This window comes from Adiantum capillus-veneris, chromosome 10 (genome assembly GCF_014529385.1).
Source record: "Adiantum capillus-veneris isolate H3 chromosome 10, ASM1452938v2, whole genome shotgun sequence".
NCBI classification, from domain to species: Eukaryota; Viridiplantae; Streptophyta; class Polypodiopsida; order Polypodiales; family Pteridaceae; genus Adiantum; species Adiantum capillus-veneris.
The window spans coordinates 44,597,331-44,624,943 of record NC_140940.1 but is presented as its reverse complement, the minus strand read 5'-3'; the positions used below and the strand labels follow the sequence as shown (position 1 = coordinate 44,624,943).

General features: G+C 47.0%; 1 protein-coding gene across 1 annotated transcript in view; it reads right to left on the bottom strand.

The window, feature by feature from the left end:
- LOC147448767 (uncharacterized) overlaps window positions 1-24,187 on the bottom strand; it is a 69,099-nt gene extending 44,912 nt beyond the window's left edge. Inside the window, exon 1 of the mRNA XM_086521269.1 lies at window positions 23,967-24,187. Coding sequence (XP_086377395.1) covers window positions 23,967-24,071 — 105 coding nt within the window. The 5' untranslated portion in view covers window positions 24,072-24,187. The remainder of the gene's footprint in view (window positions 1-23,966) is intronic.
- Window positions 24,188-27,613: the final 3,426 nt, after the last annotated feature.

The window sequence follows — 27,613 nt, the reverse complement described above, 5'->3', positions numbered from 1 at the left end:
TAACCTCGAGGAATTGGAGGAAAGACATAAATTTCTCCTTATGGAGTTGAGTATCCCATCTACTTTCAAACCGGTAAGTATTGCATTTTTTCTTTTTTTGTTTAATTGAGTCTCTAAGTTTTCTCTCAAGAAAGGACCAACTCAACTCATCATTGAGCAAGATTTGAAATTTTCTTGATTCCTCGGTGCAGCTCAATTTGAACACTACAATTGAGGACAACTGTTTATAAGTGAGAGGGATGTCGCTAAATTAGCTTTATCTAAAGGAAATTATTTATTGGATTTATAAGTGAGGATAATTCTCACTTAGACATCAAGAAAAATAATTCTAAAAGAATTATTGGATTTATAAGTGAGTGTGTTTCTCGCTTGAGACATTCGAGTACAGATACTTCTAGTGTGCCATTCAAAGTAATGTCGGGAGCAATGTGAACAAGAATATACATAGGGCCACCAAGAACGGGTACTTCTGATGCATTAAATCGGATGGGTGACACGGAGCATCGAGAAGAGGTATTTGACCATCCGGAATAGACACCTTTGATGCGTCATGGGATGGGTGACATAGAGCATCATGAAGGAGATTGTACTGTAAGTTTGGTAAGAAAGGACTAGGTGATGGGTATTCCTGATGCGTCATAGGGTGGGTGATAGGAGCATTAGAAAGGAAATATTCCATAGTCAGGAGGTATTCCAAACCGAGTTAGAATTGTGCACAAGAAATAGGTAAGCATTTGAATGAACATGGGTTCAGAGGAAATGCAGTTGCTTTTCGGGTTAGCAGATGCTTTCTTGTTAAAGATTCTATGTTTGTGCATTGCATCTGTGCATTAGATTGCATTCAGGGACGCCTGGGTTGTGATTGTGTAAGCATAGTTTTTAGCTTATAAGGTTTTACTAAGTTTTTAGCAGGTTCATATCATTTTTTAAAAAGTGCTTGACCTCCCACTTAATAATTTATAAGTGGGCAGCCACAGGTGAAAAAAGCAGCAAAACTAGGGCGCCCCCTGTTGCTAATTGGACTATTTTCTTATTTTTAATCATTAATCTCTTTTTAGGATATTTTATTATGTGTACTAAGAATTGTTAAAAGATTGTAGCTACAGGAACTGCCATCAAGAACGGACAACTCTGATGTGTCATTTGATGGGTGACGGCAAACAGCACAAAGGAGTTTCCGTAAGTTCGGTGGAAAGGGCCGGGTTACGAGTGCCCCTGATGCGTCACATGATGGGTGACGGGTGCATCAGTAAGGGGGCATCCCGTAGGCTAAGGAGGAAATCCGAACTGAGTAAGAAAATACGCGTAGGAACACAAGCACAAGAATGAAGATGGGTTCAATGAAGCTTTTTACGAAAAGCAGGAACAATCGCGGGAGGGCAAATGCTTTCCCACGAGGAGTCTGTGTCTGCATTGCATCTGTGTCGTGTCCTGCACCCGGGGACGCCTGGAATGTGTCCGTGTAGCATTGTTTCCATTAACTAAGTGAGTTTTTAAAGTTTGAACAGGTTCACACTTTATTTTATTAAAGTGGCCGGTCACTTTTAAGTGACCAAGCCTTTATTAATAAAATAAAGCAAGTCTCTAAAAAGCCAACGCTAATAGCTACGCAGGGGGCTGCAAGCTGCGATCTTTCTCTCTCCTCTCTCTAAAAAGCGCCAGCTTGCAGCGATCCTTCTCTCTCCTCTCTCTAGGGCGCCAGGGCCCTACTTTTCCGGCCCTATTCCCGCCATGTGCCAGGGCCTATAAAAGGACAGCCAGCGTTCAGTATCTGAAGCAAGCCAGGAGCAGCAGAAAGTGCTAGCGTTGGGATCCTGGAGTAGAGACTGGCGACGGGAATTGCAAGTGTTCGCGTGACGACTGAGTGCGGAGGTCGATTCTCCGAGCAAGGAGCGACAGGTATAAGGTGTTGATACGCATTGAGAATTGTTGCTTTGTGTGGTTTGTTTTGCAGGAATCTCCCGTCCTACGGGAAGGCCCCTTCACGGGAAGTACGGCTTCGCGCCCAAGTCCCTGACGGGAAGGAACGGCCTTGTGCCCAAGCCCTTTTACGAGAAAGCACGACCTTCGGGTCTAAGATTACAGAACGGAGGGGTTTCCTCGGGTTCTCGTGCTTGTTTAAGAATTCTCCCTGAATAAAAGAATACTCTTAACGGGGGGGGACCAGCCCATCTTCTGGTCCCCAATACTGTGTCGATCTTCTCCCTTCTCTCCCTTTTGCAAAAGTATTTTATTTTTCAGATTTCTAAGTGCTCGTGTACGCTCCCGTTTTGTGACAGTGGTATCAGAGCTCGGACTCCTCTCTTTCTCTGCAAAGAAGGACGATTCCGGGAAGAACGGGAAGAACCATGTCGAGCCAAGGGAGAGGCGTTGAAGAGGAGCTTCAACAAGTGCAAGCTCAGCTTGCGGAGTTGCAACAAATCTTACTGTTGCCAGACGTCCAAAAGCTTTAGGGCGGAATGAAGAAAACGAATGGAACTGATGCAGCCAAGCATCCAAACAACACTGTTGGCGTGAGACCACAAGAGGCAAGAGAAGAAGAACGTGCCGAGGTGCACAAAGGATCTTCGGATCGGAATGAACGGCCTACTTCAAGGAAAGGCCAAGAAAAAGCGCTCTCTTTGCTAGACGAGAGCAAGGACATCTCTATCTCATCTCCATCTTAGTCTCCGGATTATACTTCTACTTCTCGATCATCTCATCAGAAAAAGGAAGCCGCTACTATTGCCACTACCCTACATCAACCTAAAGATAAGCCTCGATTCAAGAAGCATGGTCGCAAGTCTCAACATTGCATGAGAGTCTTCAAATCGGGCAACAAGGACATCAAGTTCGAAACCTACAACGGACCGAGAGACATCTCCAAAGCACTGTCCTTCATCAGACAGTTTGAAGTCGCCTTTACCAATGGGCACTTCACAGAAAGATCCAAATTACGCCATGTGGGGATGCACCTCAAGGAAATGGCAAGTAATTGGTGGTTAGCCAAGATTTTGGAAGGTTCTCAGGCCAGAACTTGGGAGAGCTTCAAATCTGAATTTTATGAACAATTTCTTCCACCCGACTTCGAGCAGGACATACGGAAGGAATGGGACTGGCTTGCCCAGAAGGAACATGAAAGAGTAACGACTTATGTGGACAAGTATTGGTCGGTTCTTCTGAAGGTCACTCCCTTCATGAAGATTGCCGACGAGGAAAAGAAAAGAAAGTTCGAAGCGGGTCTCCAACCGCAGCTTCGAAAGAGTATGAAGGTGTATCCGCATGATACTCTTCAAAGGATGATGGAGTCAGCAATCATTGCTGAGGATTTGCACTCAACTGGGACACCCAGAAAAATGGAGCATAGCAGTTACCGTGCAAGACAAGAGGGGTCTACGATGACCATGGGGGCCAAGGAAGAAAACGTCCTCCATCTAGGGACGATGATCATTCTAAGAAGCCAAAGGGCACTGGCAAGCGAACTAAGTATCTTTCTCCTACTCAACTTCAAACTTTCAGAGAGGAAGGAAGATGCTTTTACTGTGGCGAGAAAGGACATATGAAACCGGATTGCCCGCTAAAGCAGCAACGGCAAGAACAACACTCTACGAGGCAAGAGAAAGCAAGGAAGGAACCCGCACCGCCAAGCTCGAACTCAATCCCAGATGTTCAAGGAAACACAGAAATGGAGAAAGGGAAGCGTCAACTTCTGAAGGGCTGGGGGTCTTTGAACAACCAACGAGTACTGATTCTTTATGATCCAGGATCCACGGATAACTTCATCTCCCTGGATACTGCAAAACGTTTGTGCCTCACACCGGCTCAGCTTGGCACACCGGTTACATCCGGATCGGCGTTCGAGGGGTTGACAACCAATGCAACTCCCGTGCAAGGACAACTCAATCTTCGGATCGACGAGTACAAGGACCGCGGATCATTTTTGATGGCACCCATCGAGGGATGTGATATCATCTTGGGTATGCCATGGCACTTCCACACGACACCTATTCCCGATTATGTGGAAAAGACCCTCACTTTTGATCATGGGGGTAAGAAAATAAAGATTCATGCTGATGCAGAAGATTGGCAGTTCCCAATTGTAAGTCATATCTCCATTAAGAAAGAAATGAAGAAGTGTGTTTCTGCTTACTTGATTTTTGCACGTGAAAAGGATAAAACTAGTAGGGACTCTCTCTCTAGTCTGGAAATTAAGCGTCTTCAATTTATTGAAAAGTACAAAGATTGTTTCACGGAAACACTCCCTGATGAACTCCCTCCGGTACGCCCGAAAGATCACCGCATAGATCTCATACCGGGTAGCTCGCCTCCCAATCAACCCCCTTATCGGGTAAGTCTTGCTCAGCAAGAGGAAATTTTGAAGCAAGCCAACGAGCTTCTAGAGAAAGGGTTAGTACGGCCAAGTGCTTCACCCTACTGCTCTCCAGTTTCACTGGTGCAGAAGAAAGATGGCACGTTTCGAATGTGCGTAGACTATAGGTCTTTAAACAAGATCACGATCAAGAATCGCTTTCCGATCCCTCGGATTGATGATATACTTGATAAGTTACAGGGTGCAAGTATCTTTAGTCGCATAGACTTAAAGAGTGGGTATCATCAGATACGGATCGCCCCTGAGGATGTCCATAAGACTGCTTTCCGCACAACCTTTGGACTATATGAATTTTTGGTAATGCCTTTAGGCTTGACCAATGCTCCTGCGACCTTCAATCGCATGATGGACCGCATTTTCAGCCCGTATCGAGCTTTTACGGGAGTATTCTTTAACAACATACTCATCTTCTCTAAGTCAGAAGAGGAACATCGGAAGCACTTGGACTTAGTGTTTCAAGAATTGCGAAAGCATGAGTTGCATGTGAATGCAAAGAAGAGCGAGTTCTTTCTCTCAGAGATACACTATCTCGGCCATATAGTCTCTCACAATCAAGTGAGTATAGAGTTGCATGCATCAATCTACGAAAAGGAACTCGCGGCTGTGATTCACGCCTTATCCAACTAGAAGCACTATCTTCTAGGAGCGGATTTCGTGATCAAGACTGATCACCAGAGTTTGCAGTATTTTCTTACGCAAAGGAAACTATCTGAGAAACAGATGAGATAGGCAAACTTTTTGTCTATGTTTCACTTCCAGATCCTTCACACGGCTGGGAGTAAGAATGTAGTCGCAGACGCATTGTCTAGGCGGCCAAGGGTGAACGCTATCACTTCGGTGTATCACCAAGAATTAGAAGCACTACCGGATTTATATCCGAATGATCCAGACTTCTCCACCATTTGGGGAAAGCTACAGCGTGGAGAGAATGAGTTCCCTTATTCCATTCGGGATGGTTATCTCTACCACCATCAGGCCATTTGTGTTGCAGAACCATTAAGAAAGAAGATCGTGGATGAAGCACACACTTCGCCTTATGCGGGTCATCGGGGTATTCTCCCTACGACCTTAGCAATGGAAAGATATTTCTTTTGCCCTAGCCTTAAAGCAAACATTGATAAGTATGTCAGGGAATGCTTGGTTTGCCAAAAAGTGAAGTATGATCGGCATAAGACACCTGGGTTGCTACAACCTTTGCCTATGCCTAATGAACCTTGGGAAAGTATTGCCATGGACTTCATCATGGACCTCCCTAGAACTCGGACTGGCAATGATGTGATCTGGACCATTGTGGACAGGTTTAGCAAGCAAGCACACTTCATACCAATCAAGAAAACGATCAAAGCAGATCATATGGCTAGGGTCTTTCTAGCACAGATCTTTAAGCATCATGGAATGCCTAAGTCTATTGTGAGTGATCGAGATCCTCGCACCACAGGAAATTTTTGGCATGCCTTGATGGATAATCTTGGTACAACGCTGAATTTTTCATCTGCCTACCACCCTCAAACGGACAAGCAAAGTGAGAGAGCCAATTCCACAGTATTGGATATGTTAAAAGCTTATGTGTCAAACCGGCAATCTGACTGGGAGAAATATTTGCCTCTTGTCAAGTATGCGTATAACAATACCATACACTCATCGACGGGGAAAGCACCTTTTGAGATTCTCTATGGTAAGCCTTTGCTTCCACCCATCCTTTTAACTAAGGATAAGATCTTTGCAGCGGATGAATTTGTCCGGACTTGGACACAGCCTACGGGCAAGTTAGGAGAGCTATTCAACGCTCTCAAGAAAAGCATAAGAAAGCTGCAGACAAGAACAGAAGGAATCTCGACTTAACAGTCGGACAGTTAGTCTTACTCAGGTTTGAGAAGGCAATACTTAAGAAACAAGCGTCTCATAAGGGGAAGGTGGTGAAACTTTCTACCCGTTATTATGGGCCGTTTAAGATCACTGAGCGAGTGAATGATGTCACTTTCCAATTAGAGCTACTGCCTAATTGGAAGATCCATAATGCTTTCCATGTCAGTTTACTCCGGCCGTATGTGGGACCGCCTCCAAGCCAGCCTAGTGCTGAGGAACCTCCTGAGGTTGAAGAAACACAAGAAATACTCCAATCGGAGCAGATAGTAAGTCATCAGGAGCGGTCTCTCAGATCCAGAAAGATAACACGGAAGTATTTGGTTAAGTTTAAGAACTATTCGAATCTAGATGCTCAGTGGATGACGCAGAAGGAATTAGCAGCTTATCCCGAGATACTGGAGGTATATGTCCAAGCACTACAGTTGAGGTCCACTGTTTAGAAGCCAGAGGGATGTTGCTAATTGGACTATTTTCTTATTTTTAATGATTAATCTCTTTTTTAGGATATTTTATTATGTGCACTAAGAACTGTTAAAAGATTGTAGCTACAGGAACTGCCATCAAGAACAGACAACTCTGATGTGTCATTTGATGGGTGACGGTAAACATCGCAAAGGAGTTTCCGTAAGTTCGGTGGAAAGGGCCGGGTTACGAGTGCCCCTGATGCGTCACATGATGGGTGACGGGTGCATCAGTAAGGGGGCATCCCGTAGGCCAAGGAGGAAATCCGAACTGAGTAAGAAAATACGCGTAAGAACGCAAGAACAAGAATAAAGATGGGTTCAATGAAGCTTTTTACGAAAAGCAGGAACAGTCGCGAGAGGGCAGATGCTTTTCCGCGAGGAGTCTGTGTTTGCATTGCATCTGTGTCGTGTCCTGCACCCAGGGACGCCTAGAATGTGTTCGTGTAGCATTGTTTTCACTAACTGAGTGAGTTTTTAAAGTTTCAACAGGTTCACACTTTATTTTATAAAGTGGCCGGTCACTTTTAAGTGACCAGCCCTTTTATTAATAAAATAAAGCAAGCAAGGCTCTTAAAAAAAAAAGCCACCGCTAAAAGCTAACGCAGGGGGCTGAAATTGCGATCTCTCTCTCTCCTCTCTCTCTAGGAGCGCCAGGCTCTGCTTTTTGGGCCTCTATTCCTGCCGGGTGCCAGACCCTATAAAAGGGTAAGCCAGCGTTCCAGTTTCCAACATGCCAGAAGCAGCAGGAAGTGCTAACGCTGGGATTCTGGAGTAGAGGCTGGCGACGGAAATTGCAAGTGCTCGCGTGACGACTGAGTACGGAGGTCGATTCTCCGAGCAAGGAGCGACAGGTATAAGGTGTTGATACGCATTGAGAATTGTTGCTTTGTGTGGTTTGTTTTGCAGGAATCTCCCGTCTTACGAGAAGGCCCTTAACGGGAAGTACGGCTTCACGCCTAAGTCCCTTACGGGAAAGTACGGCTTCACGCATAAGTCCCTTACGGGAAAGTACACCTTCGCGCCTAAGTCCCTTACGGGAAGGAACATCCTTGTGCCCAAGCCCTTTACGGGAAAGCACGACCTTCGGGTCTAAGATTACAAAACGGAGGGGTTTCCTCGGGTTCTCGTGCTTGTATAAGAATTCTCCCTAATTAAATAATACTCTTAACGGGGGGGGGACCAGCCCATCTTCTGGTCCCCAATACTGTGTCGATCTTCTCTCTTCTCTCATGTTTGCAAAGTATTATAATTTTCAGATTTTTTAAGTGCTCGTGTACGCTCCAGTTTTGTGACAGGTTTAGCAAGCAAGCACACTTCATACCAGTCAAGAAAACGATCAAAGCAGATCATATGGCTAGGGTCTTTCTAGCACAGATCTTTAAGCATCATGGAATGCCTAAGTCTATTGTGAGTGATCGACATCCTCGCATAACAGGAAATTTTTGGCATGCCTTGATGGATAATCTTGGTACAACGCTCAATATTTCATCTGCCTACCACCCTCAAACGGACTTGCAAAGTGAGATAGCCAATTCCACAGTATTGGATATGTTAAAAGCTTATGTGTCAGACCGGCAATCTGACTAGGAGAAATATTTGCCTCTTATCGAGTATGCGTATAACAATACCATACACTCATCGACGGGGAAAGCACCTTTTGAGATTCTCTATGGTAAGCCTTTGCTTCCACCCATCCTTTTAACTAAGGATAAGATCTTTGCAGCGGATGAATTTGTCCGGGACTTCGACACAGCCTACGGGCAAGTTAGGAGAGCTATTCTACGCTCTCAGGAAAAGCATAAGAAAGCTGCAGACAAGCACAGAAGGAATCTCGACTTAACAGTCGGACAGTTAGTCTTACTCAAGTTTGAGAAGGCAATACTTAAGAAACAAGCGTCTCATAAGGGGAAGGTGGTGAAACTTTCTACCCATTATTATGGGCCGTTTAAGATCACTGAGCGAGTGAATGATGTCACTTTCCGATTAGAGCTACCGCCTAATTGGAAGATCCATAATGCTTTCCATGTCAGTTTACTCCGGCCGTATGTGGGACCGCCTCCAAGCCAGCCTAGTGCTGAGGAACCTCCTGAGGTTGAGGAAACACAAGAAATACTCCAACCGGAGCAGATAGTAAGTCAATAGGAGCGGTCTCTCAAATCCGGAAAAATAACACGGAAGTATTTGGTTAAGTTTAAGAACTATTCGAATCTAGATGCTCAGTGGATGACGCAGGAGGAATTAGCAGCTTATCCCGAGATACTGGAGGTATATGTCCAAGCACTACAGTTGAGGTCAACTATTTAGAAGCCAAAGGGATGTTGCTAATTGGACTATTTTCTTATTTTTAATGATTAATCTCTTTTTTAGGATATTTTATTATGTGCACTAAGAACTGTTAAAAGATTGTAGCTACAGGAACTGCCATCAAGAACGGACAAACTCTGATGTGTCATTTGGTGGGTGACGGTAAACATCGCGAAGGAGTTTCCGTAAGTTCGGTGCAAAGGGCCGGGTTACGAGTGCCCGTGATGCATCACATGATGGGTGACGGGTGCATCAGTAAGGGGGCATCCCGTAGGCTAAGGAGGAAATCCGAACTGAGTAAGAAAATACGTGTAAGAACACAAGCACAAGAATAAAGATGGGCTCAATGAAGCTTTTTACGAAAAGCAGGAACAGTCGCGAGAGGGCAGATGCTTTCCCGCGAGGAGTCTCTGTCTGCATTGCATCTGTGTCGTGTCTTGCCCCCGGGGACGCCTGGAATGTGTTCGTGTAGCATTGTTTTCACTAACTAAGTGAGTTTTTAAAGTTTCAACAGGTTCACACTTTATTTTATAAAGTGGCCGGTAAAATAAAGCAAGCAAGGCTCTTAATGCCACAGGCTGCAGCAAACACATTATTGTTCACTTTTTTGCAGATGTGCAGTTCTCCCCTTGCTATGTATACAATCATGAGGACTCTTGGGCAAAGGATGTGGCTCAGAGAACTGCACAGTCATCTAGGGCCTTTGTGGGACATGCAATGCAGACTCGGGTCTCGGGATCGTTCGGATACAGATTACTCCCCATCGAAACTGACCTCGAAGATTGCTTGCTTGGCTGCTACAGTAGCATCAGTTTTCTCTCACTAATCCCATCACGATTGTCTCATGGAATATCCAAGGCCATGGAGGCCCAAAATTTGTGCGCCATCAAGGTGGGTTGAGACACGAGCTCCAGAGATGCCTTGCTCAACAGGCAACTTCTCAGCAGTACTCCCCGCCGCAGTAGACCATCGCCATACCTTCCCATTCCTTGGCGTTTCCCTTCACAGAAGCCATCGCCATCAACCTCCCGTGCTTGGCGATTTCAGCCTCACCCCACAGCCAGCCCTAGCGTTTCTACTAACGCTAGAGCATCAGCCTTCTAAACGTTTCCTTCAACATTCACTAACGCTAGGGGAGGACAGCAAAAACATCAACGTTTTGCTAGCGTTTTTGCAGCAGGTCAGCATTTTAGTTTTCAGCCTTCATTGACAGCCGATCCACGCAGTTTTCAGCCTATGCACAGTAGCAGATCAGCCCCCAAGTTGGTTGCAGATGTTCCCCCATTTTCAGCCATAAAAACGCATCAGCCACCGAAACAGTCCCCGAATGCAGCGATTAGAAGATCCCAGATTTCAGCCATCAAGTCGTCATCACCGTCATCGTCATCGGCATAGTCCCATTGCATCAGTCCATTGCATACGCATTGTACACCTTTGTGCAATCAAAGTAGACCACTCTCGCCGACGAGAGTGGGGCCTTCGGAGGAGGGTTTTACAACTCTCGGGTGTCGTATCTTTTCTTTCTCCTTCTCTCAGTCTCATTCATTTGCACGCACAATATCCACTCACTTTGTTCGTGACCACAGCACTCTACAAGACGGAAAGCTCTCTCTTTCCCTAAGAACTAAAAGGAACCTTGAGCAATAAAGATCACTAATCTTGAGAAAATACAACAGTCATTCCGCTGCACCTTACATTGGTATCAGAGCTTTGGAAGTGTTCTGCATTACTCAAGGAAAGAACCACAGGAACCAAAAGAATTTTTTTTGCTTGTTGCGATCGCACGAACCCAAGTTTACTTGGGCGTGGCGATTCCTAATCGTGTTTTGTTGAAGAGTGACAGGAATCCCAAGAAAGAAGGGCTTGTCCAGCCTCCCCTTGTGTCTCTTTTCACTCATTGAGAGCGGACCGTGCACTTAGCGGCCGGCCAATCGACGTGAGGTGGGAAAAAGCAACCTTGGTGTGAGCGCAAGGCCGCCAAGGGGTGCATCGGCAGAAAAGGGTAGAACTCGGGTGAAGAGAAGATCCTTCTCCAACGCGATTTGCAAGCGAAAGAAACCCTCAAGAACCTCAAGATCCTCAAGAACCCAAGAACTCAAGAACCTCAAGACCCTCAAGAACCAAGTTCCTCGTGAACTTAAGAACCAAAAATCCTAGTGCATGGTCATCACCCGAAGCGGAATGGATACTTCGCATACAGGTGATGAGCATGAGAGAGGCGGCAAAGATTTTTTCCCACCAGGAGACTTTTTCGACCCTCCCCCTTCGCCATCTATGCCACGAGTTGCACTCACTCCTATGGAGATGATCGTCAAGTCGATGTTGGACATGATGGCACAACAACAAGAAACGAATCGAGTTGCATTGGCACAACTCGCAAGCAAAGCAGAAGAACAAGCAGCAAAGGACCGTGCACAAGAAGCCAAGGATCGCGAGCGCGATGAAAGAAACACAAGATTGGCCGCACAACAAGAAGAAAATCGACTTGCTCAGGAACGTGAGCGCATTGCTCTCGCCGCAAAACAAGAGGAAAATCGACTTGCTCTTGAACGCGAACGCAATGAACGAGATGCACGAAAAGCAGAAAAGGATGCCGAGCGTGAAGCTCAAAGGGAGCTTTGCAATCAATAATTTATTGCCAAAATCCTAGCCTCAAAGACCGAACCACCCAAAGATCGTGGAAGTTCGTCGAGTGACGCAAGCCATGATGCGGATTCCAACCATTCAGTTACAGAAAAGTTGACTTTCAGTAAGTATGATGGTAAGATGGATGCTACAGTTATTCATTCTTGGTTGCATCAATTTAATGCTTATTTTGCGACAACTAAGAAGACAGGAAATAGCAAAGTTTTGACGGCAGCTATGTACCTTGCCGGTGATGCCATCAATTGGTACCACGCATGGCAAGAGGCACAGCTAGCCGCGCACCTAGAGGCAGCCGACGATTTCACGCCCCTCTTTTAGTTGGACTGATTTCCAAGAGAAGCTTAAGGATCAGTTTATGCCACCTAAGTACCTTGCACGATTGAAGAACGATTGGCGCGCTCTCAAGAAAAATGGTATGCCGGTTATGTCTTTTTCTAATCGTGTTTTGCAGCTAGGTACCCAATTACGCATGTCGGATGATGAGCGCAAAGAGGCTTTTCTCTTTGGATTGACGAGTATATCAAGTACGATGTCGAGGTATTCGATCCAATCGATCTCAACAAGGTGGTAGCGATTGCTCTCGCACAGGAGATGGAAGCACAACAAGGGAAAGCCCAAGGAGAACAAGACTTCCACAAGTACCTCGTAGACTCCCCAAAACGGTAAGAACGGTAAGAATGGTAAGCATGACGCCCTCGTTCGGGGCGTCGCGGAAAAGGGGCCGCGCCGGCTCACCTGCGATGCAAACGGGACCTGCAGGCAAGCAAACGCACATACAAGAACGCAACTTGAAAACTGAACGCAAGAGGGACACGAGAGTGAGGGACGCGAACGAATGATCAATATCATAAGAAAGTGCCAAATACAAGGGACACAAGTAATCACTTGAAAACGGGGCTGGCAAGTTGGGGGAAGTGGCACATACTTTCCTTATATACACCCCCGGGTTGAGAGAGCTTGACGCCCACGTCAAGCCGGGGTTTTGAGAGGTGCCGATACAAAAGTTGATGCCGAGGTTTGGGGGCGGATATTTACAAGGGGGGGAGTTAGATGTTGCCCAAAATGTCTAGCTACTTAGGGTTATGCTAGTTACAAGTGGGATGGAGGACTACTCTATGTGGTTGTCGTTTAGTTGGTTGTCCTCCTCTTCAGTCGGCATGTTGTAGAAGCGCAGCACAAGGGGTCTTCCGAGTCCAAGCATGATTTCTTCAGGTACCCAAGTGCATTCCATCATCGGGCGATTTTGCCATTTGACATAGAATAGTTATCCCCGGCGCCCAAAACGCGACTTTAGGATGGCCTCCGGCTCATGTGGCGGGCCATCCTTTACATATTCGGGGAGGCTTCTACCATAGGTGTTATCCGGCACAAACCTTTTGAGTAGACTTACATGGAAGGCGTTGTGGATGTTGATGTGTGAGGGGAGGTCCAGCTTGTAGGTGATGTCGTTGTAACACTTCAGCACTTTGTAGGGCCCATAGTAGCGGTGGTTGAACTTCGGGGAGAGACCTTGAGGGAGGTTGATATTCTGGGAGCTGACGAGGACTAAGTCACCTTCTTGGAAGAGTTCGGCAGGCCTTCGCTTTTGGTTGGCGTATTTGGCGATGTGTACCTTGCTTTGCTCGAGACTCTTCTTTGCCCTTTGCATGCGGGTTTGCCATTGTTGAAGGAATTCTTCACATTCCAGATCCTGGGCATGCACGTCGCCGGTTGCCAGTGCAAGAGGTGTGATGACTTCTTTACCTGTGGAGAGCTCGAAGGGGGTGTAGCCAGTGCTGCTGTGAATGGAGTTGTTGTAGTGGAATTCCAGGACGTCCATGTATTCGGACCAGTCCTTCTGATCTGCCTTGACGTAGCTGCGGATGTAGTCTTCAATGCCTTGGTTGACTCTTTCTGTCTGGCCATCGGTTTCTGGGTGGTAGGCGGAGGAGAAGCGGAGCTGGGTGCCTAGCAGCTTGAAGAGCTCGCGCCAGAGGTCGCTGAGGAAGCGGGTGTCGCGATCAGAAACTATGGCTAAGGGGAGGCCGTGGTATTTGAAGACTTTGGCGAAGAAGTGTTTGGCTACTTGGTAGGCTGTGACGGGAGGCTTTGCAGGTATGAAGTGCGCTTGCTTGGTGAAGTAGTCGACGACCACCATGATGGTAGTGTGGCCGTGGGAGGGGGGGAGGTCGACGATGAAGTCGATACTTACCATGTCCCAAGGCCGGGAGGGTGTTGACATTGGGTGGAGGAGGCCAGCAGGCTTGACTCTCTGAGCTTTGACCACTTGACAGGTTGGGCAGGTGCGCACGTAGTCGATTACGTCGTCCTTCATTTTTGGCCACATGTAGTGTTGATGGAGTTTGTCATAAGATCTCTTCTGGCCCCCATGTCCAGCTAACTTGCAGTCATGAGCCTCCCACATGAGGTCTTTCTTTAACTCTGGATCATTGGGGATGTAGATTTTTCCATGTGCGTAGAAGAGGTTATCTTTGACTTCAAAGAGACCCACTGCCGCTTTCCCAGAGATGTGGTCGTTGAGCATGCGGAGGACAGCAGGATCAGCTTTTTGGGCGTCGAGGATGCGTTGGCGTAAAGTACTGGTTGCTGTGGAGATAGCCGTGAGGGTGGGCATTCGACTGAGAGCATCTGGCATGACATTTGTAGTGCCTGGTTTGTGGATGATATCGATGTCGTATTCTGGCAGGGTATCTTGCCACCTAGCTTGCTTGGGGGTGATTTTGGGTTGTCTGGAAGTACTTGAGGGAGATGTTGTCAGTGTAGACCTTGGTGTGTTTGTCTTGGACATAGTGTCGCCACTTTCGGAGGCAGTGGACGACAGCGAGCATTTCCTTCTCATGGGTGGTCCATCTGGTCTCCACATCTGTGAACTTGTGGGACTCGTAGGCGATGGGTTGATTCTCTTGCATGAGGACACCGCCAATGGCACCATCGGAGGCATCGGTGTGGACTTCAAAGGGTTTGGTGAAATCGGGTAGTCGGAGGACGAGGGTACTACACATGGCTATCTTAAGGTTCTCAAAGGCTTCTTCTTCTTTAGAGGTCCACTGAAAAGGTTTGTGGCCTTTGGTTATCTCTGTCAGTGGCGCCGCAATCTTGCTGAAGTCGCGGATGAAGCGGTGGGTGTACTGACAGAAACCCACGAACTCTCGGACTTCTTTGATGGATGTCGGTGGAGCCCACTTGATGACAGCGTCGACTTTCTTGGGGTCCACCACAATCCCTTCGGACGTGACGATGAAGCCAAGGAACTCGATCTTCTGGACAGCGAATTCACACTTCTCCAGCTTGGCATAAAGTTGGTGTTCCCGGAGGCGCTGGAGTACTGCGGCGACATGCTTCTGGTGCTCTTCTAAGGTTTTGCTGTAAATGAGCAAATCATCGATATAAGTAATGAGGTAGTCGTCAATCATGTCGCGGAAACTGTCATGGATGATTCTGCAGAAAGTACCCGGACCGCCGGTGAGACCGAACCCTAGGACCATCCATTCCCAGGAGCCGTAGCGTGTGCGGAAGGCAGTCTTCGGGATGTCTTTAGAGGCGATGCGGACTTGGTGGTAGCCTGATCGGAGGTCGATGCGAGTGAAGTATTGGGCACCCTGTAGTCTGTCCAGCAGATCTTCCATGAGGGGGACTGGGTACCTGTTCTTGATAGTTATCTTGTTAAGGGCCCGATAATCCACGCATAGTCGCATCGAACCGTCTTTCTTCTTGACGAACAGGACTGGGGCGCCAAAAGGGGAGCTGCTTGGTCGGATGAAACCTTGGTCCTCTAATTCTTGGAGTTGCTTCTTGAGCTCTTTGAGCTCAGTGTCGTTCATGCGGTAGGGGGCCTTTGCCGGGGGTATGCTTCCTGGGATGAGGTCAATTTCATGTTGAATTTGACGAGGAGGGGGTAGGCCGGGGGGGAGTTCTGGGGGCATGACATCCTTGTACTTCTGAAGGATGGGGGTAAGGGAGGGGTCCCCCACTTTGGCTTGCTCGATGGTGATGGAGTTGAGCCTTGCTGTGGGCTGCTCCTTTGCTTGCATGATGCAGAGGTGAACCTGAGCTCCTTTCTTGAGAGCCCGCTCTGCTTGCTTGGCGCTCATGAGATTGAGTCGGGGGAACGAGTGCTCTGGGACTTTCTGTTTGCCTTTCATCGCTGCTAACTGAGCAGGGTCTTGGCGGTTGATGGGGGGCGGGTTGGTTTGAAGATGCGCCTGGCGGGTGAAGGCTTGCTTCGTTGTGAGTCTGGCACCTTGTACTGTCACTGCTTTGCCCTGATTATTCAGCAGTAATTGGTCCACCTTCATGCCTAGGAGTGCAATGAGGTACTTGTCGTTGAAGGAGAGACCAAGGATTGCCTCAAAGTCGTCCATTGGGACCACTATGAAATCAAGTCGACATGTGAATTCACCCATCTCGATCCGGACTTGGCGAGCTGCCTTGGCATTGTTATCCTTTCCTTGGGCAAACTTTACTGTCGTTTCGTTGACGGTGGTGAGACGTAGGCCCAGGCGCGCGGCACATTGTGGCGAGAGAAAATTGTGTGTGGCGCCTGAGTCTACCATGATCCATTGTTGTTGGGACCCAATTGTCGCTTGGACATATAAATTCTAAATGTCCGTGATCGCCGCTGCCATGCATTTCGGGTGGAGGGAAACTGCTCCAATCCGGGGCTACTGGTTAGCAACAGGGCTAGCCAGTTCGTCGACGCTTATTCGGGGGGGGGGAGGGTGGTTCTTCTATCTGGAGGGTGTTGACCCTGCTAGATGAGGAGGCTGCTTGATTGCGTTTGCGTACACACGCGTAGTAGGGGCCATGAGCTCTCCTGTAGTCGTTGCACCAGACGCGGTCAAGATGCAGGTTGTTATCATTGCCGTTGTAAGTATGGGAGGCAAAACTGTTGGTTGTGGGGTTGTAGGAGTTGCTTGCAAAAACGCTGCGTGGGACTAAGGCGCCATTTCCGCGGCCTAGTCCCGGGTTGGAATTGGGTGGTGAGGGGCGGGTAACATTGCTTCTGTTATTATGTACAAATCCGCGGCCTTGCCCGGCTATTGGGTTAGGCCAGTGGTTGGGTGCAAAATTGTTGGGGCGAGGGTTATTTGGAGGCAAACCTGGTGTGGGGTTTGTGTCACGGAGCTTTTCTGCCATGTTGGCTGCCACTTCCCAGGTGTTGGGATTCTGTTTCTCTACCTCTCGGCGGGCCCAGTGCTTAAGGCCGTACAGGAACCCATGTAGCCTGTCTGCTGTGTGCATCAATAGGAGTTGGAGCATGAGTCGCCGGTATTTGACAATGTAGTCTGATATGTGGCCGTCTTGGCGTAGATCGCGCCACGAATCCCTGACTTTGTTGCCCTCATTCTCTGGGACAAAGTAGCTGAGCATGTCTCTTTGTAGGTCCTCCCAATGCTTTGATTGTTGTTCAGTGAGGAACCAGACATAGGCGTCGTTGACCAGAAAGGTTTTGGCCACTTGCACATATCTGCGTCTGCCTATGTTGTTCCACTGCATGTAGTCTTCTACCTCGCTGAACCACTTGTTGAGTTCCAGTGAGGTGCGGTTGCCTTTGTATTTCTCTCGGGGACTGGGTTTGAATTTTCCCAGTCTGTTTTCGTCTTCTAGATGTCTGTCAGGGCTGTAGTAGCGTCTTTCACTTCGATCATCTTGGTAATCTTCGTCTTCGGGTCGCGGTCGTCTTTGTGTGTTGCGCCGCGTGTTGACATTGCTTGGGCCTGGTTGGCCTTCGTATCGTTGGCCCAGCTGTGTTTGAATCAATTCGCCCAGGTTAGCCGACATCAGGCTGATCTGTTGTTCCACGGAGGCCATGATGCGGGCCTCATGTCTTCTTTCTACTGTGTCTTGGGCATCTTGTCGCGTCTTCGTTTTCTTCTTCTTCTTCTTATTTAGATCAGGCTCGGTTCGGTATCCATCATCATATTCTTGATCTCCAGCCATTTCTGTACTTTTGTGGCCGAAACCGAAAAGAAAAACTCAAAAATGTCGAAAACTGAAAAACTGTGCAAAAACGGCTTGAAAACGTTGAAAAACTATGAAACAGTGCGAAACGGGGTCCAAAACAACGAACACCGTGAAAAACGGCTCAAAAACGATGAAAACCGGTCCCAAACGGTGTAAGACGGGGCAAAACGAGGTAAAACGCTGAAAAACGATGGGGAACGTGGAGAAACGCGTCAAAACGGGGCAAAACGGGCCAAGAATGCGGAGAACGCGGTGAAAACAGGACGAAACGCGGGTCAAACGAGGCAAAACAGTGACAAACTGTGAGGAACGTGGAGAAAACGCAAGGAACGGGGCAAAACGGGGCAACACGGGCCGAGAACGCGGAGAAAACATGAAAAAACGAGGCAGACGGGCCGAAAACGTGGTGACAACCACAGGCCACGGGCCGACGTCGGGTCGGCGGGGATTCGAGCCGAAGCACTGATACCAAGTGTGACGCCCTCGTTCGGGGCGTCGCGGAAACGGGGCCGCGTCGGCTCACCTGCGATGCAAACGGGACCTGCAGGCAAGCAAACGCACATACAAGAACGCAACTTGAAAACTGAACGCAAGAGGGACACGAGAGTGAGGGACGCGAACGAATGATCAATAAGAAAGTGCCGAATACAAGGGACGCAAGTAATCACTTGAAAACGGGGCTGGCAAGTTGGGGGAAGTGGCACATACTTCCCTTATAGTAAGAATGATAACTCTTCTAACCAATCTTCCAACAGTATCTCAACAAAGAATTCTTCCAATGAATCTAAGGGTAAGACTAACACAATTGCTAAACCTAAGCTTACTCCATATGAAAAGGTAGCACAAGGAATTGTAGGAGGATACATCACTTCAGAAGAACAAAGCACTTATTCTAAGGAAGGTCGTTGTTTTCATTGTCACATTAAGGGTCACATAAAACGAACATGTCCTAAGCTTGACTCGAATGAATCTAAAGAACCCACAGCACCCACTACATCTGTCAATGCAATGAAAGATAACACGATTGTGCCCAAAGTTTCTCAGGACCCTCCCATTGATGATTCTCTCATTAAATGTTATGGTCGTACGTCGGGACACCGTTTTGTCATATTGTTTGACCCAAGTAGTATGCATGATGTGATTAGCCCCTCTCTTGTTGAGAGAGCCCGCCTTGAAGTTAGTCCAAGATCTCCTATCGAGAACTTTGGCTTTCGTCCTGGTATGGACGCTCTCATCACGAAGGAGTGCCTTGATGTGTTGTTTGCAATTCAACAGACTGCCTTCACTAGAAGATTTATTGTTTCTCCTCTCTCAAGATGTGATATGATTTTAGGCATGAAATGGTTTCGTGAAATAAACCCTCTCGTTGATTGGGAGGCTAGCACTTTAACTCTCAATGCCAAAAGTGATTCTCCTACTGTCTTTCATGGAGTGGATACTTCTCCTTCTCCATCTATCATTGCTAATATGCAGGACAAGGGTGAAAGGATTCGAGATAAGGAGACTCTCTCAATCTCTTTTTCTCCACAGCATGACACACAGGATTTGCATGAGAATGAGAAGCATGATGATTTGAATGCCAATGATTTGCATAATGATTTGGATGACAATGACAAGCTTGCTGATTTGCATGATCAAGATAAAATTTCTCCCAAGCATGATGAGCTGCATGAAGATGATGTGATTGTTCACAAGGATGATGTGTTAGTTGATGCTTTTTCTAGCGAAGCTAACCTCGTTGTAGATTCGATCAATCACCAAGAATTGATCTTGGCTTTCGAGTCAAGGTCCACAGATCCCCCACACGAAGATTCGATAGATCCGGAAGAACCGATCTTGGCTCTCGAGCCTTGGTCCAAAGAACCATCACAGGAAGTATTATGTGTTCACATGATTGATACGCACGCATTGTTCAAGTGTTTCATTCGTGAAGGTTTCCTGTATTTTAGTCAGTATCGTTATGTGATCCCTTTTCTTAGACATGACATATTGTATGTTGAGCACGTTTCTCTCATGGATGAACACGAATGCGGATTGTGCATGAAAGTTGAAAAGTTTGTATGTCAGGAAGTCACATCATGGGCATGTCCATTGTGATTTTCCACAGTTGATTGATTTCGATCACACAGAAAAGATTCGAGCGCATTGTTTGCATGTGTTTGATGAACGGGTTGTCACTCCGTCTCTATGTTCATCTACATTGCATACACAGTCTTTAGAGAAGACAAGATTTTTTTCCTTCACTATACATGGAATGGATATGTTCATGGTTTTGTGTTGGAGATGGTTTTAAGAATTTTCAGCCATGGAGATTCTTGAAGACGAAAGAAGCAGGTCTCTAGACGAAGTTGAAGCATCAAAGGAGCCACTAAAGACTTTGTGTCGCTTTCGGGGCGGCCCAAAGAAGCAAGCATTGCAAACCTTTATGAAGTTCAAGTACCGCACGACCCACACATCAGAGTGGGCCGGCGAAGAGTCCCTTCCAGGATTCCGGATGCTGTTGGCGATCTCCCTCCACACCATACAGTTCGGTATCAGTACCTCACTTTGAAAAGGAGGGGATGTCACGTGACACATCCCAACCCTATGTGTCCGTGGACAAGCTACACCACAGCAGGGTTCAGTCAGTTCAATCAAGTCTAGATTAACAATGATCTGGCACTTTTGTGAGTCTATTCGTAGACCGTGCATGCCCAATCACTTAGCTTAGATGCATATCCTCCGGTTGCACACAGCATGATCATCGGAATTCCCATCAGAATCCATTAGCATCAGTTAGGGGAATTTTTCGGTGCATTTAGCCTATTTTCCTATTTATTGGGATTTTCACTTATTATTTTTGAAGTGACTTTCCAACAAAAGTAGGTAGGGAAATTTTGCTAAGTTAATATATAAGCAAACCCAAGTTCACATTTTTTGGCAGAAGAGGCAGCAGGAGCTCCCCGCTCAACAGGCAACTTCTCAACAGTACCCCCCGCCGCAGTAGACCATCACCATACCTTCCCATTCCTTGGCGTTTCCCTTCACAGAAGCCATCGCCATCAACCTCCCGTGCTTGGCGATTTCAGCCTCACCCCACAGCCAGCCCTGGCGTTTCTACTAACGCTAGAGCATCAGCCTTCTCAACGTTTCCTTCAACATTCACTAACGCTAGGGGAGGACAGCAAAAACATCAACTTTTTGCTAGCGTTTTTGCAGCAGGTCAGCGTTTTAGTTTTCAGCCTTCATCGACAACCGATCCACGCAGTTTTTAGCCTATGCACAGTAGCAGATCAGCCCCCAAGTTGGTTGCAGATGTTCCCCCATTTTCAGCCATAAAAATGTAGCCAAAACAGTCATTTTCAGCCACCGAAACAGTCCCCGAATTCAGCGATTAGAAGATCCCAGATTTCAGCCATCAAGTCGTCATCACCGTCGTCGTCATCGGCATAGTCCCATTGCATCAGTCCATTGCATACGCATTGTACACCTTTGTGCAATCAAAGTAGACCACTCTCGCCGACGAGAGTGGGGCCTTCGGAGGAGGGTTTTACAACTCTCGGGTGTCGTATCTTTTCTCTCTCCTTCTCTCGGTCTCATTCATTTGCACGCACAATATCCACTCACTTTGTTCGTGACCACAGCACTCTACAAGATGGAAAGCCCTCTCTTTCGCTAAGAACTAAAAGGAACCTTGAGCAATAAAGATCACTAATCTTGAGAAAATACAACATTCATTCCGCTGCACCTTACACTCCTTCCAACGGATGCAGGAGCCCCACCCAGGCAACCCTTGGATGGAGGAGCAAATGCAGCAGGCTTGGCAGGAGCTGATCACCATCATCGGGGAGCGGCGCCACGAGTTTGCCTTTCATCGTAAGTCTTCTCAGTGGACTCACGTGGGCGACAAATTTACTGGTGAGTTTTTTGAGAATGTGGATCCTCACCATATACACACCAGTGCTGGCCGGTTGAGGAGGCCCGATGGGTCTGCTGCTACAGAACCTGAGGATATGCACGCAGTTGCTACTGACTTCTATTGTGAGATGCTTTCAGTCGAGCCACAATCAGAGTGTCAAGATGCATGCAGAGCACGTGTCGACACAAATGCCTTATTTAGTCATTGAGGAGATGCGCCAGAGGCTTAAGGCCTGCTCCAGCCAGAGGAACTACAGGAGGCCCTCAAGGCACTTCTAAGGGGTAGCTGCCTCCGGAAGGATGATTTGACTCCCAACTTCTTCTTGGAGTATTGGGTGGTGCTTGGTCGAGACTTTGTAGTGCTTACTAGCACATTCTGTACACTTAGAAGATGCCAGACATCATGAATGAGGGATTGGATCTATCTTATCCCCAAGGAGGGAGGCTCCTTGAACGAGATTCGGCAGTGGCGACCCATCATCATTCTCAAATCAGCCTACAAAACCCTACCAAAGGCTCTGAGTTTGAGAATTCTACCCCTACTCGAGAGCATCATACATGAGACTCTGATGGGCTTTGTCAAGGAGCACAGCATCCTTGACAATATTTTTACCTTTTGAGGTGATTGCCCTTGCACGTCTCCGAGGAGAGAATCCTGTGGTACTCCTCAATTTTGAGAAGGCGTACGGCAAATTTGATTGGGGTTTCCTTGAGGGCACTATGCATTAGATCGGGTTCTCAGATGCATGGATTAGGGGAGTGTCAGCTCTCTAGAGGTGTGCGCACAGTCAGGTGTTGTTTGGCAGGGGGGAGTGAGGAACGCTTCATGCTCACACGATCGGTTTGACAGGGTTGCCCTCTTGCCCCCTTCCCATTTCACTTCTATGTTGGGGTGATGAGCAGGTTCTTTGACCTCCCAGGAAATCAGTTTGCATGGTCTACAACTGCCTCTTTGGGAGAGGAGCTTTTGGACGCTGAGTTTGCCAATGACTCAAGCATGTTTTTGCAGGCCAACTTGCACAAGTGTGAGCAGTCTCTTGAGGTGTTTTGTTGTGAGTCGAAAGCACTGATCATAGTGGAGCTAGCGGAAGAGAGTGGCTTTCCGGGTTGGTAGCGCTTCCATGCCCCGATTGGTCGCTTGGAGAGGGGATTCCTCCAAGGGACACCAGTACGCTCCTTGGGCTGTCACGTTGGTTTGAATCTGTCTCTAGAGCAACAGATTGATCTACTCCTCCTCTCTATTAGGAGAACTGCTCCATTGGAGCTCGACATGGCTTTCTCTTGCTGGCAGGGTTGTGGTGGCCAACCAAGTGTTGTTGGCTCTACTATGTGGTACATCATGTCTTGCTAGATTTTCTCGAACTCTTGCATCAGCCAGCTGGAGAGGCTGATCGGGAACTTCTTGTGGTCAAGGCGAGACACACAATCGGCTTGGGCCAAGGTCTCTTGGCAAGTCATCACTTTACCTTGCTCTCAGGGAGGGTTGGGGAGATCTGTATATGCGCAGGTATCTTGGGTGATTTTGCAAGCCTTAGTAAAGAGCATATGGGAGCGGATTTGGAGAATAAGGGCATTCAAGGCATAGCAGCATTTAATTCTGCAATAAAAGCATCCAGGGAGCACTGAGGAGCTTTGGGTAGTAGCGTTGAAGGGGCACCTTGAGAAATAAAACGCAATCAGACACAAGCAGTAGCATAGATCTAAAAGGGGCTGTTAATTTGATCGTTAAGAAACGTTTACATACCTCTCGCTCTCTCTCAGTTCTTAATTTCTTTCTTTCACTCTCTAATTCAGCCAGATTTATTTTGATTGTAAAGATTTGATCGTTAAACTAGTACAAGATGATTACTATTGCTTACTGAAAATTCTGCTGATGAGTGGACTCAGAATTGTTCTGGCCATCTCTGCGATGTAAGCGTCCACTAAGTGCTGGTTGTCAATGCTATTCAAGAAGGAGAAATCATCCATTTTCCACATGGGGATGGCCTTATAACATTTCGCTCTTCCCCGACAAGCATGCATCTCTTCCAAGGAGCTTCACTAAGGTTGAGAACCTCCATTATCTGCTAAGGCTGAAAACCTCCACAACGCAGAAAATGGAACAGAATTAAGGTGCTGCCAATGCTTCCTAGAAATTGCCCCTAGGCACTTAACAGCCTTCCCTTCTACCATCTGCATGCACGAGAGTGTTAACAAGATAAATGACCACTCTTCATGAAACATATGGAATTGTTTTTATCCATGGATAGGCTGACAGGTCTGATACTCAAGTTCCTGATCACATCATCTCACATACTCCTTCGACCATCTGAGCTGGCAGTGGCACACATGCGCGTGCACGCGAACGACACACACACACACACACACACACACACACACACACACACACACACAGAGAGAGAGAGAGAGAGAGAGAGAGAGAGAGAGAGAGAGAGAGAGAGAGAGAGAATAAATACCTGAGCTTCTGCAATCTGATCCTCGTACAACGTGCGTGGCTCTGTCTCCAGAGACGATCTCCGCTGGGTGTCGCAAGGCGGAGAGGAGGTCACACTCATCTGCATCACGCCTGCCACCTCTTCCCGGCTTTGCGAAACCTGGTTCTCCACTTTGCCTATATATATTGGGGGGTGTGAGGCTTGAGCGCGCGCTCGTCCTCGTATCTGCGAGAGAGAGAAAGAGAGGAGGGGGGGGGGGGAATGGGAAGAGAGAGAGAGGGAGAGCGAGATAACTGATCAGCTCTCCAGGACATCCACGTGGCGTCCATTCAGTGCGCTAACGTGGAGCCCTCATGTACCCGGTGGCACTGCCACGTGTAAACTCAAGATCTAATTAGTTATCCTATTCTATGGTAGCCCATCGGAGCCTATCACTGTCAGTGTGCCACACATCAGGAAGCGTTCACCCTCTACCTTTCAAGATCAGGAGATCCACACTCAAAAACCTTTGGTTTATGGAGAGAGGAATTTCCCATAAATTCCTATTACCTACAACACCCCTTATCCTCGACGTGGGTGCTAGGTATATCTTTATATCTATAACTCTTACCTTATCATTGCACGAGGCACTTTTTGGCCTGCCCAAAGGGCTAAGGCCAGAGGATGTGTTCCCTTTTTTCTTAATGAAAAATCTCATATGTATTTTAAAAAATAAAATAAAGAATGATTGGTGAATGCTGCAGTGAGCACTCGTGAGAAAGTTAGGAGTGATAGTGAGTGGGTGACAATGTCATGTTTTCTCTCAAAAGATATTGACATAAGATTTTTTCCAAGATTATATTATTGAATGTGCTCGACATTAGAGTCTAACTCCTCTTTTCTCGTGCAACCTCATGACCAGGGTGTCCGGTTTGTCTTTATCTCGCTAATCTTAGTAAAAGGTTAGCGAGAGGAAAATCTTTATAATACGAGTACGCCATTTTGGAGAGATTCTCTCGTGTGTTTGAGGTGCACGTTCTGTTGTTCCCATGTCTACCACTCATGAGAAAGTTAGGAGTGATAGTGAGTGGGTGACAATGTCATGTTTTCTCTCAAAAGATATTGAGATAAGATTTTTTCCAAGATTATATTATTGAATGTGCTCGAAATTAGAGTCTGACTCCTCTTTTCTCGTGCAACCTCATGACCAGGGTGTCCGGTTTGTCTTTACCTCGCTAATCTTAGTAAAAGGTTAGTGAGAGAAAAATCTTTATAATACGAGTGAGCCATTTTGGAGAGATTCTCTCGTGTGTTTGACGTGCACATTCTGTTGTTCCCATGTCTACCACTCAATCTAGGGGTGTGTTGCAATGCAATCGGTCTCAAAGGGGCTCTCAAAGGCCAGTACTGTCATACGCCGTACTCGATCCGTGGCCTCCAGTAAGACACCGTGCAGGGCCTCGTCACCTGTAGGCTGTTACTCCTCTGTTGCCTCCTCCAATGCGAAGTTCTGCCAGCTTCGTGAGTCCGTGACCGCCTCACAAGTTCTGTCGTCATCTTCTGCAACCATATCGTTGGTAATCTCATTAGTTGTGGTGTAAATCGCGATGACCATGACCATCTTAATTCTATGTTTTGCATAATTGTAGTGGTGGCTCGCGAGGTGAAATGCTACGCTGATCACGCCACCAAGGTGATGGACGTGCATATGCGCTTGCTGTAGGACCTCAACAAACTTGATAGGGATGCAAAATCTACACTGGACGTGCTTATGGTGGAGGAGACGGACAGGAATCGACAGGCGGAGACCTGCTACACCCGGGTGATGGTTTCCATTCTTTTCCCTGCTTAAAAGTCCCCTCTCCCCCTTAATCTCTCTTTTGCGATTAGTTCTTGCAGGGGGCCACTGCAGTTCTCTCTCTCTCTCTCTCTCTCTCTCTCTCTCTCTCTCTCTCTCTCTCTCTCTCTCTCTCTCTCTCTCTCTCTCTCTCTCTCTCTCTCTCTCTCTCTCTCACACACACACACACACACACACACACGCGTGTGCACACAGCCATGCTTTCTGTCTCTCTCACAAGAACATGTGTCAATTTATAGAAGACACCTCAGAATCTACGCATTCTCATGCACTCTTTGCCCAGGTGTCTCCCTCCCCTCAAAGCTAAACAAAATGCTATGGACGTCTGTAACAGAACACTGCTACGTTGTTCACTCTCTCCCTCAGGATCAATATCGACCCTCACCCTGTGAAACACGAGTCTTCAACAATTCCAACACCTGTGTGCGCCTGCTTTTCGGCAATTCTATTTTGGTTTCAATATTAATCTACCTAGCCTAGAACCTGCGCAGGAATTGTTCCATGATTTAATTAAATGTCCCATCGCTTTGATAAGACCACACTCAAAGAGACACTGAACCTAGGACACATCACACCCTGCTAAACCAATGCTCTAATGTTGTAGGCACTAGCAAGCCCAATCTTTTTGTCAACTTTTTAATGGTGGATAAAAAAGTATTCAAAACAAAGGGCTTATACTGCTTGAAGATTGGATCGTGGGTCAAAAAGTATAGAAAGCATCGATGAGTATAACTACCAGTTTTATCACTTTTCCCATTGGGTGTCTTTGTAGAATGATCCCTTGGTGTTTTCAAGTTTAATATCTATCCCAACATTGGGTGTCATGTGCACCTAATCACGAATGAATAAATTGCCTAGTTTCAATGGGTTTTTAATGGGCTTACTAATGTTTTGTATTGGTGTAAGAACCCTAGGAGCTAGAGACCTGGATCCTCCACCCAACCGCCCGTACTTATAGGCTCTTCGCCCTAGGATCCCCTTTCCACACTGCTAGTTGGCCCGTGGCCGGGGTCCATGACCCCCCTTTAGGGTAGGGCCCTGCCCGTAGGACCCGCGTCCTGACATTACTCCCCACTTTGGAAGAGTTTTCATCCTCGAAAACACAAGTGGTGGTATCTTCATAAGAACACTAATGTTTTCCACCCTGGCTCCCTCATGGATCCAACGGTTTGTTGAATCGGAACCCGGTTCAATGAAATCAAGAATAACATCTTGATTTTTCACATTGTTGTCCCTGTACAACTGTCTTGGTTAACAGACCCATAACCAACATAATGTGAAGAGTCCATTTAAAATTCACTTGAGTATGTTAACAAGTTATCATAACTAAGAGGTGTCTAAGTGCATACCAAGGTTTCAGACTTTTTGGAGGTACTTGAATGTGCAATATAACCTTGGCTCATCTTTCCATGAAAGTACTATGTTGACCAAGTCCTTGACTTGCTATGGTTTCTTGCCAGTAGCCAACCGCATCAAAACTGATGATTAAGGTTGATAACTTGAGAATAATAGGCAGAGACTAAAACTAGCCGTAACATGCCTTTCATCATATGAAGCAAACTCCAAACTAGAAAGGTAACCGATCCAGTTGTTTCACTTCTTGTTAACGTATGCACTTTGCATATCCTTTAGCGTAAATAGAATGCTTGTAAACTGCCCATCCTACGCGGGATGAGTAGCAGTAAGAGTGAGGTGTTTTTCCCTAACCACTTACTGATAGTCGCCCACGACTGACGACAAACTATGACTCAATCATTGAGTATCCCGCCATATACTCGATATGGAATGGAGATAACCAACTAGGTTGAAAGCAGATTGGAGTTTGAAGCAG